The 15,381-nt window shown below is 40.9% G+C and overlaps 1 protein-coding gene across 1 annotated transcript in view; it reads right to left on the bottom strand.

Moving 5' to 3' along the window:
* The window catches only part of LOC110489727 (melanoma receptor tyrosine-protein kinase), a 47,766-nt gene extending 38,436 nt beyond the window's left edge, over positions 1-9,330 (bottom strand). The window contains exon 1 of the mRNA XM_021562519.2: positions 9,079-9,330. Within this exon, the coding sequence (XP_021418194.1) occupies positions 9,079-9,157 (79 nt within the window). The 5' untranslated portion in view covers positions 9,158-9,330. The remainder of the gene's footprint in view (positions 1-9,078) is intronic.
* Between the last annotated feature and the right edge of the window lie 6,051 nt (positions 9,331-15,381).

Here is a 15,381-nt window from a genome sequence, read left to right as displayed (position 1 = left end):
TTTCCTGCATTGCATGAAAGTTCTTCTGCAACAGGGTGATCAAATTAAGATCCTACATCTGTATGTATTAAAGTGAGCCTATTCCATTGGTGGTAGACACTTATTACGAGGAAAGCGCATGATAGCCATTAGCCACCCCTCATTAACTCAATAATAGAGTTAATGTGCATTCCATCTCTACAACATTCTTCTACTATAACAGGGTTTCCTGATCCTTGGGTATTACTGACTGTGACCGGTCAGCTGACACCAATTTAATCAGTTCCCAAGTGCTAATCTTACTGAAGTTTAATCGGTGGGTATTCTAAGCTGAAAAGGGCAGATAGCTTGTATGTGTCTGGTACAATAAAGTAAAGGGGTAACACTGTCAATCACAGCTTAAGTATTTGACAGACAAGTCTTTCTGATGCAGTGTGCACAGTGCAGGAAGGTTGTTGTAGGGATAAGTGTTTTAGCATAAACCAATCACATTGAGGCAATAATATACTGTAAATATGCTGTGGGCTGATAACTCTAACCGTATCCCCCTTGATTCTTGCTAATGAAAAGCGTGAAAATCTCAGCGGTAGGCAGGAGACTGCATTTGGAGCAGCAGAAGCACATGGTTCAGATAATTGGCCAACATATTTATCCCCAGTGTTCCCCTCTCAAGGCCAGAGAACTTGGACTTTCTGTTGTTTACCCTTTTCCAAATGACCGGCGACCCTGTTCTCTGTGCTTTGCCGTTTAACCCTAAGCACTCTCGTCTCTCTCTCTCTCTCTCTCTCTCACTCTCACTCTCACTCTCACTCTCACTCTCACTCTCTATCACTCACTCAGCTCTTTTTCCAGTCCCCCCCACCACACACATCACATCCAGTAAGTCATATTTCATCCAGTCATCCTTTTGACTCTACTCTCTCTATTCCCCCCCCCCCCCCCCTAGTCGACGCTTTTCTCTCATTAATGTGTCTACTGTGGGAACGTGGTATCATCAAGAATAGAGGGCGTTACCAATTCTGAATCTCTTTCTAGAGTTTTACCATCTGTAGAATTGTGGGGTTTTGTTTGACTAGCTTGGGTGCCAGTCTGTTTTGGCTTTAGCTAACTAGTCATTGTCTTGCCTTGGCATGCATGAACACACATGAACGTTGGTCATTTCCTGCAAGAGGAGGCAACTTGGCACTTGTTTGCACATCCCTCACCTCAAGTGTGGGTCATCATTCACAATCAATAAGTGTCAAATAACAAAGCATCAGCATTGGTGTCTTTGCTCTAAATCTCTACAGCCAGACCCTACGATGGATAACACATGTACATTAGCAACTTGGCATATCACTTTAGAATGCAGAATATCACTTTGTGTGCATTTGCGGGAGTCCGACATACGTCGGTCAAACAAACCTTTTTGGGTGGGAAATCGATAGGTTTGCTAGGGACGAATCAATGAGATTTACAGGAGATTATTAACATTGACGCCCACCACTTAGTGTCGCAAGTGCATTATCGATCCTGATGTAGAGCAGCCGTTCAAAAGTGTTTGTCCTGTCCTCCCACATCAAGCACGAGTCAAGTGACCCATCTAACACTTGTTATGTACACTATGTCTTGTTTAACAAACGCCTGGTATTTCGACATTAGGATGTGCTCTATGGCAGATAAAGGATGTTTGAGTTGGGATTAATTTATTCATCTGGAAATTACGCTAGACCTCACTGAAAACCAGACCCTAGTTAAAAAAGGTGAAATCCGTCAAAAATTAACACTGAACTGAGCCAGAGGCAGGTGACCCTGATGTTTCAACATGTCATGGCAATGAGGATTTAAAAAAAAAAAACAAGCCTTGTTTGTCAAAGCAGGGAGGAAGATTCAAATTGAGGAAAGAAAAATCAACATAATTGTTTAGACCTTCAAACATATTACCCACTTGGCACAGATGTCAATTCAACGTCTATTCCACATTGGTTCAATGACATTACGTGGAAACAACATTGATTCAACCAGTGTGTGCCCAGTGGGTAGAGACGTTAGAGACATATTAGAGACGTAACATATAGTCATGTCACACATCCAGTAAGTCTCACAACTGGATTCACTCTGTCACATATTCATTGTTAAATATTTCATCCTGCCATTCTTTTGACTCTATTTTGGATGAATTTCCTGTCTTTTGTGAATGAGAAGGTGTGGTACACTACGTGATAACAATCTTAGATCCAGATGAATTCGAAGCATTGGGTCTAGGTGGAATCTTTCACCCCCAAAAAATGCCATCTGCAATCTGACACCTGAGCTGAAACAACAGGAGGAGTTGTCACTCTGAAAGAATAGGAGAAGGGCTTTTTTGCTTCTTATCTCAATAGGATCACGAAAAGTCTTCTCTCCCAGGTGAATGTCTCGCATTCCATCACCATGACTGACTGGTCTGAAAACTTTACATATGAAAAGAACACCACATAAGAAGAATCAACCCAGTGACAGGAAGTTGTTTTTTCAGCCCCCAATCCGGAATTTCGCAACCCTTGGACTCGAGAATATCAGATAAGGTCTCCCTGTCTCTCACAGCGTATGTAGCAAGAGACAATAATATTATTCACTGAGCAGTCCCCCTTTAGGTCCAAGAATGTTGCCAAGAAAGACAGAAATGTGTAACAGCAGCTTTATATTGAATTTGAGCAAATTACATTAAGGCTGCTTTAAATTAGATAGTGCAGTTAACAAGGAGGAGGCACATATGTAGTATCTATAGAAACACTGAAGTGCCTCAGATGAAATAAAATAGCATAATGGTTTGTTTGTCAGTGTGTTTTCTAAGGGTTATTGGAGAGTAAACGTTGCGGTCATTGCTTAAAATTCACATGACTTATATTACATCTAAAAAAGGGCCATATATTGAAAATGTGTTGGCGTATATCTGAGTTAAACCTGTTTTGACACTGATAGGACTCAGACAACTTGAAGAGAACAACTGTCTAGCACCAGGTTTGAGATAGTATACTCAAAACTCAAGACAAGAGAGGATCTCTACTCCAGGGGTGGCCATCACTTCCTGGATCGATACTGGATAGGCAGGTTATTGATCCAGCCCTGCCCTAACACACCAGTATCAGCTCTTTATCGAGACCTAAAGAGCAGCTGATTAGTAAAAATCAGGAGTGTAGGGAAGGTCTGGAACAAAAGCCTGCACACCCAGCAGCTCTCCAGGAGCAGGGTTGACCACTCCTGTTCTACTTCAACACACCAATTGCTGTAGTTATTACTGGACATAAGGACAACATGAAAAAAAAGTGAATCTAAGCCTGACAATGGTCTCTTTTAACAGTTTATTTACAGCTATTTATCCTGGGATTTGGTGGAATCTTTTCCAGCCAAAACTAATCTAGCCTGGTCTGTCCCATAAATTACTTTTATGATTTGCTAAATGAAAATAAGGGGATTAAGTCCAGGGGAAAACACAAATCTGTAAGTCTGCTCATGTAAAAATAGATACTTTTCACGCCCTGACCTCAGAAAGCCGTTTTATTTCTCTATTTGGTTAGGTCAGGGTGTGATGTGGGGTGGGCATTCTATGTTTTGTTTTCTATGTTTCTTTATTTCTATGTTTTGGCCGGGTATGGTTCTCAATCAGGGACAGCTGTCTATCGTTGTCTCTGATTGGGAATCATACTTTGGTAGCCCTTTTTCCCTCCTTCAGGGTGGGTAGTTAACTTTGTTTGTGGTATTTTGCCCTGTAAGCTTCACGGTTGTTTTCTCGTTTGTTGTTTTGTTGGCGTCATTTTTATAATAAAAGGAAAATGTACGCTCAGCACGCTGCACCTTTGTCCACTTCTTTCAATGGCCGTGACAATACTAGAGATTTAGTCATTTCCATGTAAAAGGACCCATGAGCACTAACATGTGAAGTTCACAGGTTCATGTAAAAATGGTTGTCAAATGAAAGTGTCAATATATATATTTTTTAATTAAGGCATATTTATATTTTCAACCATTTCCCATCACAAAAATTAGGAATAAGCAAAGGCTTTGATTTCTGGTCAAACATATGGAAAAGTTTTTTTTAAAAGGTATTAGAAACACATCAAAAAACAATACTGTTGAAAAATCCCTGCCAACTCATTTCATCATGTACTTTTTGATCTTTTTTTCTGCCTTCTCTAAGTTTTTCAGAAACATTGCATTCTGCCTTGAAATTCCTTTACCTAATGAGGGACGATAATGAATGTTCACAGATGTAACAAGTAAAGGTAGACCTATCAATTAGTTATACTCAACTGTACTATACTGTTCTCTACTGTACTGTATTGTGAAGGCAATGTGTCATGTCATAGCTGACACCATTGTTTCTGCAGACATCATTGAATCTTAATTCAGAGCAGATATTTAACATTGTTTTCGGAAAACTTGGGCACATAAAATACGGATTTTTTTTTTTTTACTCAACTTTGCATCTTCACATTTCTTCCAGTAAATGTGTTTTTGTAAAACAAAATGTGTAAATTGTTAAAAGTAGTCCTTGTGTATAGAGTAGTGTGGTTTGCTAAACTTTGAAATCAATGGTTTTTGTTTGGCATACATTTTAAGTGAGATTCCATTACCTTGGAATTGCCAATTTTCCTATACCCACAGTATCTAGAAGTGTTTGCACCAACCAACAAGTTTGCACTTGTTTTTGTTAAGTTGGGAATAAAACACACAGAAAAAAGCCTAATCCTAAAACTCTTAATTTAAACTTGACCTTGCATTAAACTGTCTTTCACCCTTGTTTTATCTTTATGTTCATTAAAAAAAAGTATTCCCTCATATACTTGCCAAAACATTTGCTTGCCAGAATTTTTCGAGCTAAATAAGTTGATTGCAATTCAACCAACAGAGCAGCCGTGATTTGTGAGATATGATGTTATTGGACTAACACCAATAAGTGTTACAGAGTAGACACAACTGACCTCCCCCTGGGTGATATAATTGGATATTCAGGCCTAAAATCAATGGAGCATTATTTACTCTCCACACATTCAATAACAGAGGATGCCTAAATGGCTAACAAGTGCTGTATTGACATTGTTCTTGAATCATATGTGGCACCACGTGTCAAATGTTAAAGTGTTCAAATTGATTTCTAATTCATTTCTAGCAAATACTGATTTATGGTTAATTCTCAAAAGGTTCGATTTCGCCTAGTGAAAACGGGATTGTGAAAACAGCAATGAGAAAGCTGCCCTCCTTGGTTGGAGAGGACATATAATTCGGGGAATAGACGATTTATGCTTGAGAGGCCAGCATTTTGACAGACTCTGGAGCCAAATGCCAAGGCTGGACAGTGTCCTTGTCGTACCATAGACATAGCTGATTAGAACTAATGCCGTAGACACAGCCACGGAGCTATTTAGGCAGATTAGTAAAATATACGCTAAACAACACTAAATCAACAAAATCCAAGTCATGATAGAAGAGAAACAAATCTCAAAGTTATTTGTTTACCAGCTTGGATGCTGCTCACTGTCATATAAGGCCATATATCAGGACCTTCTTGTTGTAACACCTGATGGAAGGTGGTTTAAGGTTCCACAAGTCAAACGGACACTGTGTTCTTTCGACAGGGGTCTAAAGAACATATAAAAGATTGAAAAACTAAAACGGTAATAAAGGCATGGTCTGGTCATCCAACCAACTGAACACCTTTCCAAAATCAGAATAATTGTGATATCAAAACAAAACCTTCAAAATATTCAATCACTTCCAAGAAACGGGGAGGTGTTTGACATTTGACCAACTTCTTTTCAATGTACATTGATACTTCCTTTTAACATTTGAAACAGAGGTGTTAAAGGCATTCCAGGTAGGGTTAGTGTGCACAGGTTGATGGGTAAAACACTCTCATAAATGGAGCCGAGGGAAATTCCGCCCAGAACTTGACTCCACATGTTTCGAGAAAGAAAGAAATGTTTCCATTTCTCAAATAGATTGCTTCCGTTAAAAAATGTGTGTTACCTTTGTGTTGTTCTCTTTGCTTCTTAATACGCAACGGCAGCACGAGCCAAGAGTTTACCGTTTCGGCATTGCAATTCAAATTGAGATACCGCATAAACCAGACACAAAGAAAGGACATACAGACAGAATATGTAGAAGATTTCCACTTGAAGACCTTATGATACCTAATTCCGAGTTCCACCGTACCTTCTCCGAGTTGATACAAAAAAAAAACAATTTCATCATGCACCTGGTAGTCTATGGTGCTTCTACTATAAAATCCTTCAGTCATGTGTGTGCCCTATACCTATCTGGTTTGCTGTTGTAGTTCTTCCCCACTACACCAAGTGAGACCTTTTAGTGAGCATTCATTTAGCAGACACTCTTAATGGGTAAAGGCCAGATGAGCCTTGTGCGGCTGGCTGGTTTCACTGTTTTTACAACACATGCAGTCTGTTAGAGGCCACAGGCAGGGTATCACTAGGTAAACTCACAGGGTTCAGAGTGGCAAATGCTTTAGTTGTCCTCTGTCAACAGATTCTCAAAGAGGAAAACGTGCCAGAGGCTAAAACACAGGGCTGGTCATTAGACTGATGCCACAAATTGAGTTTGATGGACTTATCATGCACACCTAACCTTTATTTATTTTTATTTTTTTTAACCTTTATTTAACTAGGCAAGTCAGTTAAGAACAAATTCTTATTTTCAATGACGGCCTAGGGTGGGTTAACTGCCTTGTTCAGGGGCAGAACAACAGATTTGTACCTTGGCAGCTCAGGGATTCAAACTTGCAACCTTTCGGTTACTAGTCCAACACTCTAACCACTAGGCTACCCTGCTACCCTAACAAGTCCTATAAGTGCCTAGTGGAGTGGAGGTCAGTGCTACTTTTCAGGACAACAAATCTGTTTTATTTCCCTCTTTTGCTTTTCTCTGCATTGAAAGAGGACACCATTCACTGAGAGTATCATCTCAATGCTAAGGCTATCTGGTAAGGTCTATTAATATCCATGAACAATAATAATAATAATACCTTGGCATCTCTTCAGCTAAGTATGTCAAACCAGGAATAACATGCTTCCAGAAAATGGGAGCCGAAAAAGCTTTCTCCTCAAATGCATTGAAATAATATGTAACAGCTGCACAGCAAAACAAAACCCATGATGGACCCTTGACACAATAAAATTACCCTGAAATGCAGACGGCTGCAATTGAGAACCTGGCAAGAGCTTTAGAGAACAATAGCTTCCATTGAATCAAAACAGCAGCAAACGTCACTGAACCACTGTCATATGAGAAGGTCAATACATTCACCAATTTGAGATGGGTCTTCCAATCAAATTAGCTATTTACTTGCATTAAATAATTGCGTTCATTTTATCAAGAACCTTGTTACGTTGTTATTAACACTCAGTTATTTAATTCTCTAAGACATTGAGGATCACAATTATACTCATAAACCAATGATACTTGTTATTTGCAGTGGTAATTCCATATGTATTTTTAGAAGTCTGTGTTATAGTGGAAACAGAGGGAACATGTCTAAGAAGTCAATGATGACAAATTAATTCAATTCAAACAATGTACTGAAGAGGAACACTAATTGCCATAGACACAAACCAGGATAATTGGGGTGTGAGCCTTAAGCAAGGGTCCTTCCAGGAGCTACCGTTTCTTCAAGCTGTTGTGTGAGGCCAGTCAAAGAAAAGGAACAGTCAGCTATTCTTACTCAAAGATGAACAATAACTAAATGATTGTCTAGTATGATGACGTCTGTTCATTACAGAAACAAAATATAAGAAAATCATGTCAGCATTTTATAGTTCAATTTACATCCATTTTAGTAGGCTACCCAAAAAGGAAAAATCATTCTTCATCATAAATGATAAAACATGTCAGACTTTATAGTGGCTCACTGTAGAAGGTAGTGAATGAAAAAAGGGAATAGACATTGTTACCACCAATTCCATTTCACCTACATCTAATATGACTGAATTCATCTGGCAAGCGGAACATGTTCTTTCCTCTAAATCACAGTTTATAAAGGAAACGACTGCTAAATATGTCTAATATTATAATGTTTTAACCAGAGACACTGTCTATCTCTCTGACTGCACTTAAAAATCAAGAAATGTAGAGCAGAATAAAATAGATACCAGAATTGTCCATCCATTTTGGTTAGAATGGAAATGTGTACCTGGCTGCCCAACAACCCCAGACAAATGCCTAACCAGATCAGACACTTCCACAATCTGCTAACAATCTGGTGTGTTTTCAAACTAGCGGGAGTCCCAGACAGCTAGCACTCTGGCCAGATCAGAGGGTCTCCTACTGCAGGTGGTTGTCCACAGAGGAGCCAGGGGGACAAGGGGCAGTCCCTGCTCCATGGGGGACCCCGTCTGTCATCACCACCATCTGGACTGGAGACCCACTTTGGCACAACACAGGACCAGATTTGGTCTCCTCTTTCCCAGTGGTGGCTAATGTACCAAGACAGTTTAGACATGGAACAGGCAATGGACAGTCTGAAAGCAGTTCTGGAACGCCTGTGGGTTAATTAGGTACAAATAAACTATAGACTATTGCATTTAATTTGAAGTTTGATGTGTAATGTTTCATGTGTAAGGAGTGATGATGCAGCTTTAGTTTAGGCCTATAGTCATAGTGTTTCTGTTCAGAAAATGAAAAGTATTATTTTGGTTAGAAATAGCCTTAAAACTAACGCAGTGACAGGGACAAACATTGCAGAGCTCTATGTATATATATAAAGTCCTTAAGCAGGTGTTCAGAAAATTAGGCTAAATAGCTCTCAATTGTAGGCTATTAATTTGCATTTTTTTAAAGTTTAAAGTTTATATAAGTTTGTCTACTGATCAATAGAGATAAATACTATTGAAATCATGTGACACGTCTTCGGAATTAAGCTACATGATGTGGATGTCTCCTTTAAAAAAAATGTTTGGCAGACTTTCCCCCCGACCAATAAACAGGTTACTGTGTTATATCCAGTAGAAGAAGCATTGTCATTTAGAATTCCGTGTCAAACATTCCGTTTAAGTAGCCTAGGCTAACCTAGTACTAATTCCCACATTTTACCAAATTCCCCACAAGCAAAGTCGGTCTCACACCTACCTTTCTTGTGCGCTGTCAGTGTCACGCAGCAGCCCATGCAGAACAAGGCAGCAATAACTATTCCAGTTTCAGGTCGCATTGTTTCCAAAATGTGTTATATTCAATGAAATTAGAGAATAAATGTATCCATAGTCTTGGGCGAACCCCTTTATGTGATGTATCTACCCCCACTTTACGTCCAGGGGAGGTAAGAGGTGTAGTCTATTTGGGTGGGACTTCGTTGAACTGGCACTCTCTCTTTTCCCGGTGATTGGTCCTCTTCCGTCTCTAGTATCGCAGTCAGAGCAACTTTCAATTGTTTTGACGTCATTTGGAAGGAGTATAGTTCGAAAGCAAAGCAGTCAAGTGCAAAGTTATATCAAGCATGGTCTTTCACAAGCATAGACCATTGGATACGTTATCTCAAATAGGCCTATCCCTGGCTGAAATAACATTTTATTAGGTTGATATGTTCATATTGCAAGTAGGATGCATGCCTAGGATTCTTATTGCAAGCTATTGTCTAAACAGGGGTGTATTTTGAATTACATAGGCTACCTACATTAGAAAAGAGGATAATCTCTTATTTCTATTGTCAACTTTATTTCTCAACTCCTAATATTGCGAAAATTGCACTCATTAGAGATAATTACACTCACTGAAGCAGAGTATGTGAGCTCCCACTCATCGCTCCACGTCTTTGCGCACCGCTCCAGTGCTCAACCTCCGTTCCCCACTCCACTAAAAATCGCTCATAGAAGTGCTCATAGAAAAAATGAACTGCTGCTCCAAATTCGTTCCATTAATTTTTTGTTTAAGAGATCATATAACAAACACCCCTTCTACCTTTGTGTCTATGTAACATTTGGTTTGGAAGTAGGTTATCGTAAGAAACGTCAACATTTCAACATGTCATAGGCTATTAAACAAGGACCTCCCTGATGATATGTGGCCACTGTGTTTAAAAACAACTTGCTTTTTGTCTAATCTATTGATGATCAGATAATTCAGTTGTAACTGGCTCTGTTGCACTAAGTGGCGCGATGCCCCACACAAATCTAAGCGGGCACAAAGTATGTGAAGATGGCAGCGGGGTGGGTCGGAGGGGGGATATGCCCCCATCTGGAAGTTGGAGAATTTAGCACTTTTCAAACACCTGAAACTGCTTTTTCCTGCAATCATTGTGCTTTTTTTTGGGCATATCCAAGCATACCTCTTGAGCTGTCTGTATCCTCCTGACTGGCGTTTTTTTTTAAAAGAAATTAGATATACTTCTCTGCATTTCTGCTAAAATCTGGGTAAAAGATTTAAAGGAATGTGAGTCTTATTCAGTACATTTAGCAATTGCTTGCATTTCTGAAGTCTACCAACCTAGCTACTCTAACTTAATTGATAGCCTGAAAATGCTTGGTAGCTAGTTATAAAGTTGGGAGATTGGGAAACTGGCTTAGCTAAAGCCAACTTCATAAAAATTGCTACAGATGTAGGATCTTAATTTGATTACCCAGTTGCAGGAGAACTTTCCTGCAATACAGGACATTTTTAACTTGTAGTGTATTTGAGGTTTAAAAAGGCTTCTGAAGTTTGTAATTTCCACATTCAAATTACAGACTATTTTCCCTTACGAAAAATGTATCAACCCCTACAAAAATATCAATTAATTCGATTCCAAATAATAATTCACATTTCCATCTGTAGGTGGTTGGTAGTATAGGGTTTTGGGTTTTTGGGAAAATTTGACCAGGAAGATTTTAATTTTCCAGACATTTGAAAAGTTTACCGGACATCCCTCAAATCCGACTTGGCGCAGTCAGCGCCATCAATAAATGAGGAAGAGAAGATTAGGCCCAGCTGCAGAGAGAAATCGAGAGAGATAGAGATATGCCAGTGGCATGCCATGACACCAACATACATTTCTTTATGTCAGATGGCTACTGCGTCTGCTATGCGGATATAGCCGTACAGGAGGCTAATTCGTAAATTATCTGAATATTTTGGATAAAGATAAGCATTATTTTGTTATATTATAGGATTAACTCTGGTAGGCCTAAAACATTCTTTCTCACCTCAAGTTCATCTGTCAGTTGGAGCACCAGTGAGCACAGCCTTCATAGGCCTGCAGTAGCTAAATCTTAATAATATCCCCACCACACCACACCAAACCATTCTAAACTGTATTAGGGTAATATCAGATGTAAGTCAAGCCATTGTTCATTAGAGAAATATGAGAAGGCTGTTATACTGAGGGAAACAGCATCACAGTTGGAACTGAATTTGGCCAAAGAAAATGGCTAAATAGAATTAAACAAAACCCTTACGATCTGGTTTAAACCTTCCCAAACGTTTTGAACAGGCTATATTGCATTAATTACCAACAAAGGCTAGTGCCTACCGTACTCAACAAATGACATCAATAGGCTAATGTTATTTATTTTACGACAGGCCTACTTATAACCTACACTATATAGGGACGGCAGGGTAGCCTAGTGGTTAGAGCGTTGGACTAGTAACCAAAAGGTTGCAAGTTCAAATCCCCGAGCTGACAAGGTCGTCGTCGTTCTGCCCCTGAACAAGGCAGTTAACCCACTGTTCCTAGGCCGTCATTGAAAACAAGAATTTGTTCTTAACTGACTTGCCTAGTTACTAGGTAAAAAAAAAAAAAAAAAAAATATGCAAAAGTATGTGGATTCGGCTATTTTAGCCACACTCATTGCTGACAGGTGTATAAAATAGAGCACACAGCCATTCAATCTCCATAGACAAACATTAGCAGTAGAATGGCCTTACTGAAGAGCTTTAGTAACGTTCAACATGGCATCGTCAAAGGATTCCAACAACTCAGATGTCTGCCTTGCTAGAGCTGCCCCGGTCTGCCCCTGTAAGTTATGTTATTGTGAAGTGGATACGTCTAGGAGCAATAACGGCTCAGCGGCGAAGTGGTAGTCCACACAAGTTCAGCGAATGGGACTGCTGAGTGCTGAAGCGCGTAGCACGTAAAAATTGTCTGTCCTCGGTTGCAAAACTCACTACCGAGTTCCAAACTGCCTCTAGAAGCAATGTCAGCACAAGAACTGTTAGTCGGGAGCTTCATGAAATGGGTTTCCATGGCCAAGCAGCCGCACACAAGCCTAAGATCACCATGTGCAATGGCAAGCATCGGCAGGAGTGGTGTAAAGCTCGCCGCCATTGGACTCTGGAGCAGTGGAAACGTGGAGTGTCTTTGGAGTGATGAATCACGCGTCACCATCTGGCAGTCCGACGGACAAATCTGGATTTGGCAGATACCAGGAGAACTTTACCTGCTCTAATGCATAGTGCCAACTGTAAAGTTTGGTGGAGGATTAATGGTCTGGGGCTGTTTTTCATGGTTCGGGCTAGGACCCTTAGTTCCAATTGAAGGGAAATCTTAACACTACGGCATACAATGACATTCTAGACGATTCTGTGCTTCCAGCTTTGTGGCAACCGTTTGGGCAAGACCCTTTCCTGTTTCAGCATGAAAATTCCCCTGTGCACAAAGCGAGGTCCATACAGAAATGGTTTGTCAAGAAGAACTTGACTGGCCTGCACAGAGCCCTGACCTCAACCCCATCTAACAGCTTTGGGATGAATTGGAACGCCAACTGCGAGCCAGGCCTAATCGCCCAACATCAGTGCCCAAACTCACTAATTATTTTGTGGCTGAATGGAAGCAATTCCCCTCAGCAATGTTCCAACATCTAGTGAAAAGCCTTCCCAGAAGAGTGGAGGCTGTTATAGCAGCAAAGGGAGGGACTAACTCCATATTAATGGCCAAGATTTTGGAATGAGATGTTCGACGAGCAAGTATCCACACACAAGTTTGGTCATGTCGTGCTTCTGAAACTTAATACAGAATATTTTTATTTTTAAGAGGACAAATCTGGGCATGACGCCTCCCGTTGCGCTCACATTCTACAGTTGATAGACAACTTTACGACTGTTACAAACTTAGTGTCACGGTTGTGAGAAAAGACGGACCAAGGCGCAACGGGATTTGAGTTCCACATATTTATTTAAAGTGAAACTTCTAAACAAAACAATAAACAAACACCAACTATGAACAAACAGAGCGCACATCAGCACTCAACAAAAAAATATCCCACAAAGCAGGTGGGCGAAAGGGTTTCCTACATATGATCCCCAATTAGAGACAACGAACATCAGCTGCCTCTAATTGGGAACCATACTAAGAGCACCAGCATAGAAATGAAAAGACTAGAACACCCCCCTACTCACGCTCTGACCTAAACACCATAGGGCCCTCTATGGGCTCTCTATGGTCAGGGTGTGACAGTACCCCCCCCCCTCCCCCCCAAAGGTGCGGACTTTCAAAACCTGAAACCAAATGGGGAGGGTAGGGTGGGTGACTAGTGTCGGTGGCGGCTCCGGTGCGGGTCGTAGCCTCCGCCCAGACCCCGGACCCGGCCATGGCGCCGGGCTGAACTCCGTGCCTGGACTGGGCATCAGCGCAGAGGCAGGCTCCGGCCTTGGAGTGGTACTGGATGCCGTGCCTGGATTGGGCATCGGCGCAGAGGAGGGCTCCGGCCATGGAGCTGGGTTGGACGCCGTGCCTGGACTGGGCACCGGCGCAGAGGAAGACTCCGGCCTTGGAGCGGCACTGGTCACCCTGCCTGGACTGGGTACCGGTGCAGATGGAGCCGGCCCAGATGGCACCGGACTGATGATACGCTCTCTCCGGTAACCCTCATTGAATTCCTCCACCGTTTGCCTTTCGGGCTCTTGTACTCTCCGCTGCTCAGCCGACAGGTATTGGGGTTTCTGTGGCCGCGGGCCCCAGCGTCATCACTGTCCTTCCTGAGTCCTCTGCGACTCCCGCCAAGGAAGGGTCTCCCATCCTCCCATGTCCAAAACTCCTTTACCTCATGAACACGCTGCTTGGTCCTTGCTTGGTGGGATATTCTGTCACGGTCGTGAGGAAAGACGGACCAAGGCACAGCGTGATTTGAGTTCCACATATTTATTTAAAGTGAAACTTCTAAACAAAACAATAAACAAACACCGACCGTGAACAAACAGAGCGCACATCAGCACTCAACAAAGAACCAAGGGCTCTCTATGGTCAGAGAGTGACACTTAGACTCATCTGTTTTTATCTTTTCAAACTGCTCCTGCACTAAAAGTGCATTACCATAATTTTCACAATTTCACAGTATGATTACAACCTCATAGTGTGACAAAAATGAAAAAAAAAAACAGTCACGTTTCTGTCAAATTTAGAGTACATTTTATCAGTGAATGTAACGGAGTTAAAGGTAGACTCAGCAACATGACGTAAATGCAGAAAGTAAACAGCATAGTGGGTCAATTTCCGCAACAACTAAGAGCGTTGAAGCACGAGGCTCAACTTCTCCACTGTTTTGGTGCCGTGGATCCCACACTGTAAGAGCGTGAAGCGAACCCATACACATGTGTAGATACCGGGTGTGTGACTGTGTGAGTCTACCTTTAAGACATATTACAGATGGATGTTTGTTAAACAATTTGCATTGTGAAAGTAATGTAGAATTGCTTATAATATCATATATCCACAGACCACAGGTTGGCAACTACTGAAATAGGCTTTGAAAAAGCAACTGTAAGTACCAGTCGACGCAAGTGCCACTGGCTGCTGGTAAGCTTTCTTGACTTGGACATACATTTTTGCCAACACATGGCTAACCTTTGTTTAACAGCTGTTATTAGCGTAAATGTGTTTGGCGTTACCTTGCTAGCTAATAGGTTATGTTAGAGTTTACACTTCAACTTCCAATTATAACATGGGGATGAGGTAAAAATAATTAACAACTATTTACCAAATCTATTCATTTTAAAATGTTGATTACTTTTCCTTGTCTTTACCTGATGTACAAGACATGTCAAAACTATTTTTGTTACAAACATATTCGAGCGACCCGCACAGACAGCTGTGTGTTTTGTGTTATGCTGTTAGTTGGTTGTGTTGTGCTTACCAGTACCCAGTGTTAGCAGTTTGATTGGCATATCAGACCCTGTGATCTGCCAATCACGGAAATAGTCAATGTCCTCTTGTTCTTTGGAAAGAAAGAAAAAAAACACAACACAACTCTGAACAATTTGTTTAAGATTCAGGTAATGGCAGGCTGATGGCACAACCACGGAACAAGTATGTACACCGCCCTCAATGCAGAACAGTGAATCAAAACATTCAATACAACGCTACTGAATCAAAAAACAAGTACATTATGGCAACATACATCATCCTACCAGGGCATGATATCATTTTATATATTTGTTATCACTAAAACTATTAATAAATAACTTTAC

The sequence above is a fragment of the Oncorhynchus mykiss genome, chromosome 15 (assembly GCF_013265735.2).
Source record: "Oncorhynchus mykiss isolate Arlee chromosome 15, USDA_OmykA_1.1, whole genome shotgun sequence".
NCBI classification, from domain to species: domain Eukaryota; kingdom Metazoa; phylum Chordata; class Actinopteri; order Salmoniformes; family Salmonidae; genus Oncorhynchus; species Oncorhynchus mykiss.
Note: the sequence above shows the minus strand (reverse complement) of the source record. Positions and strands in the feature narration are given on the sequence as shown.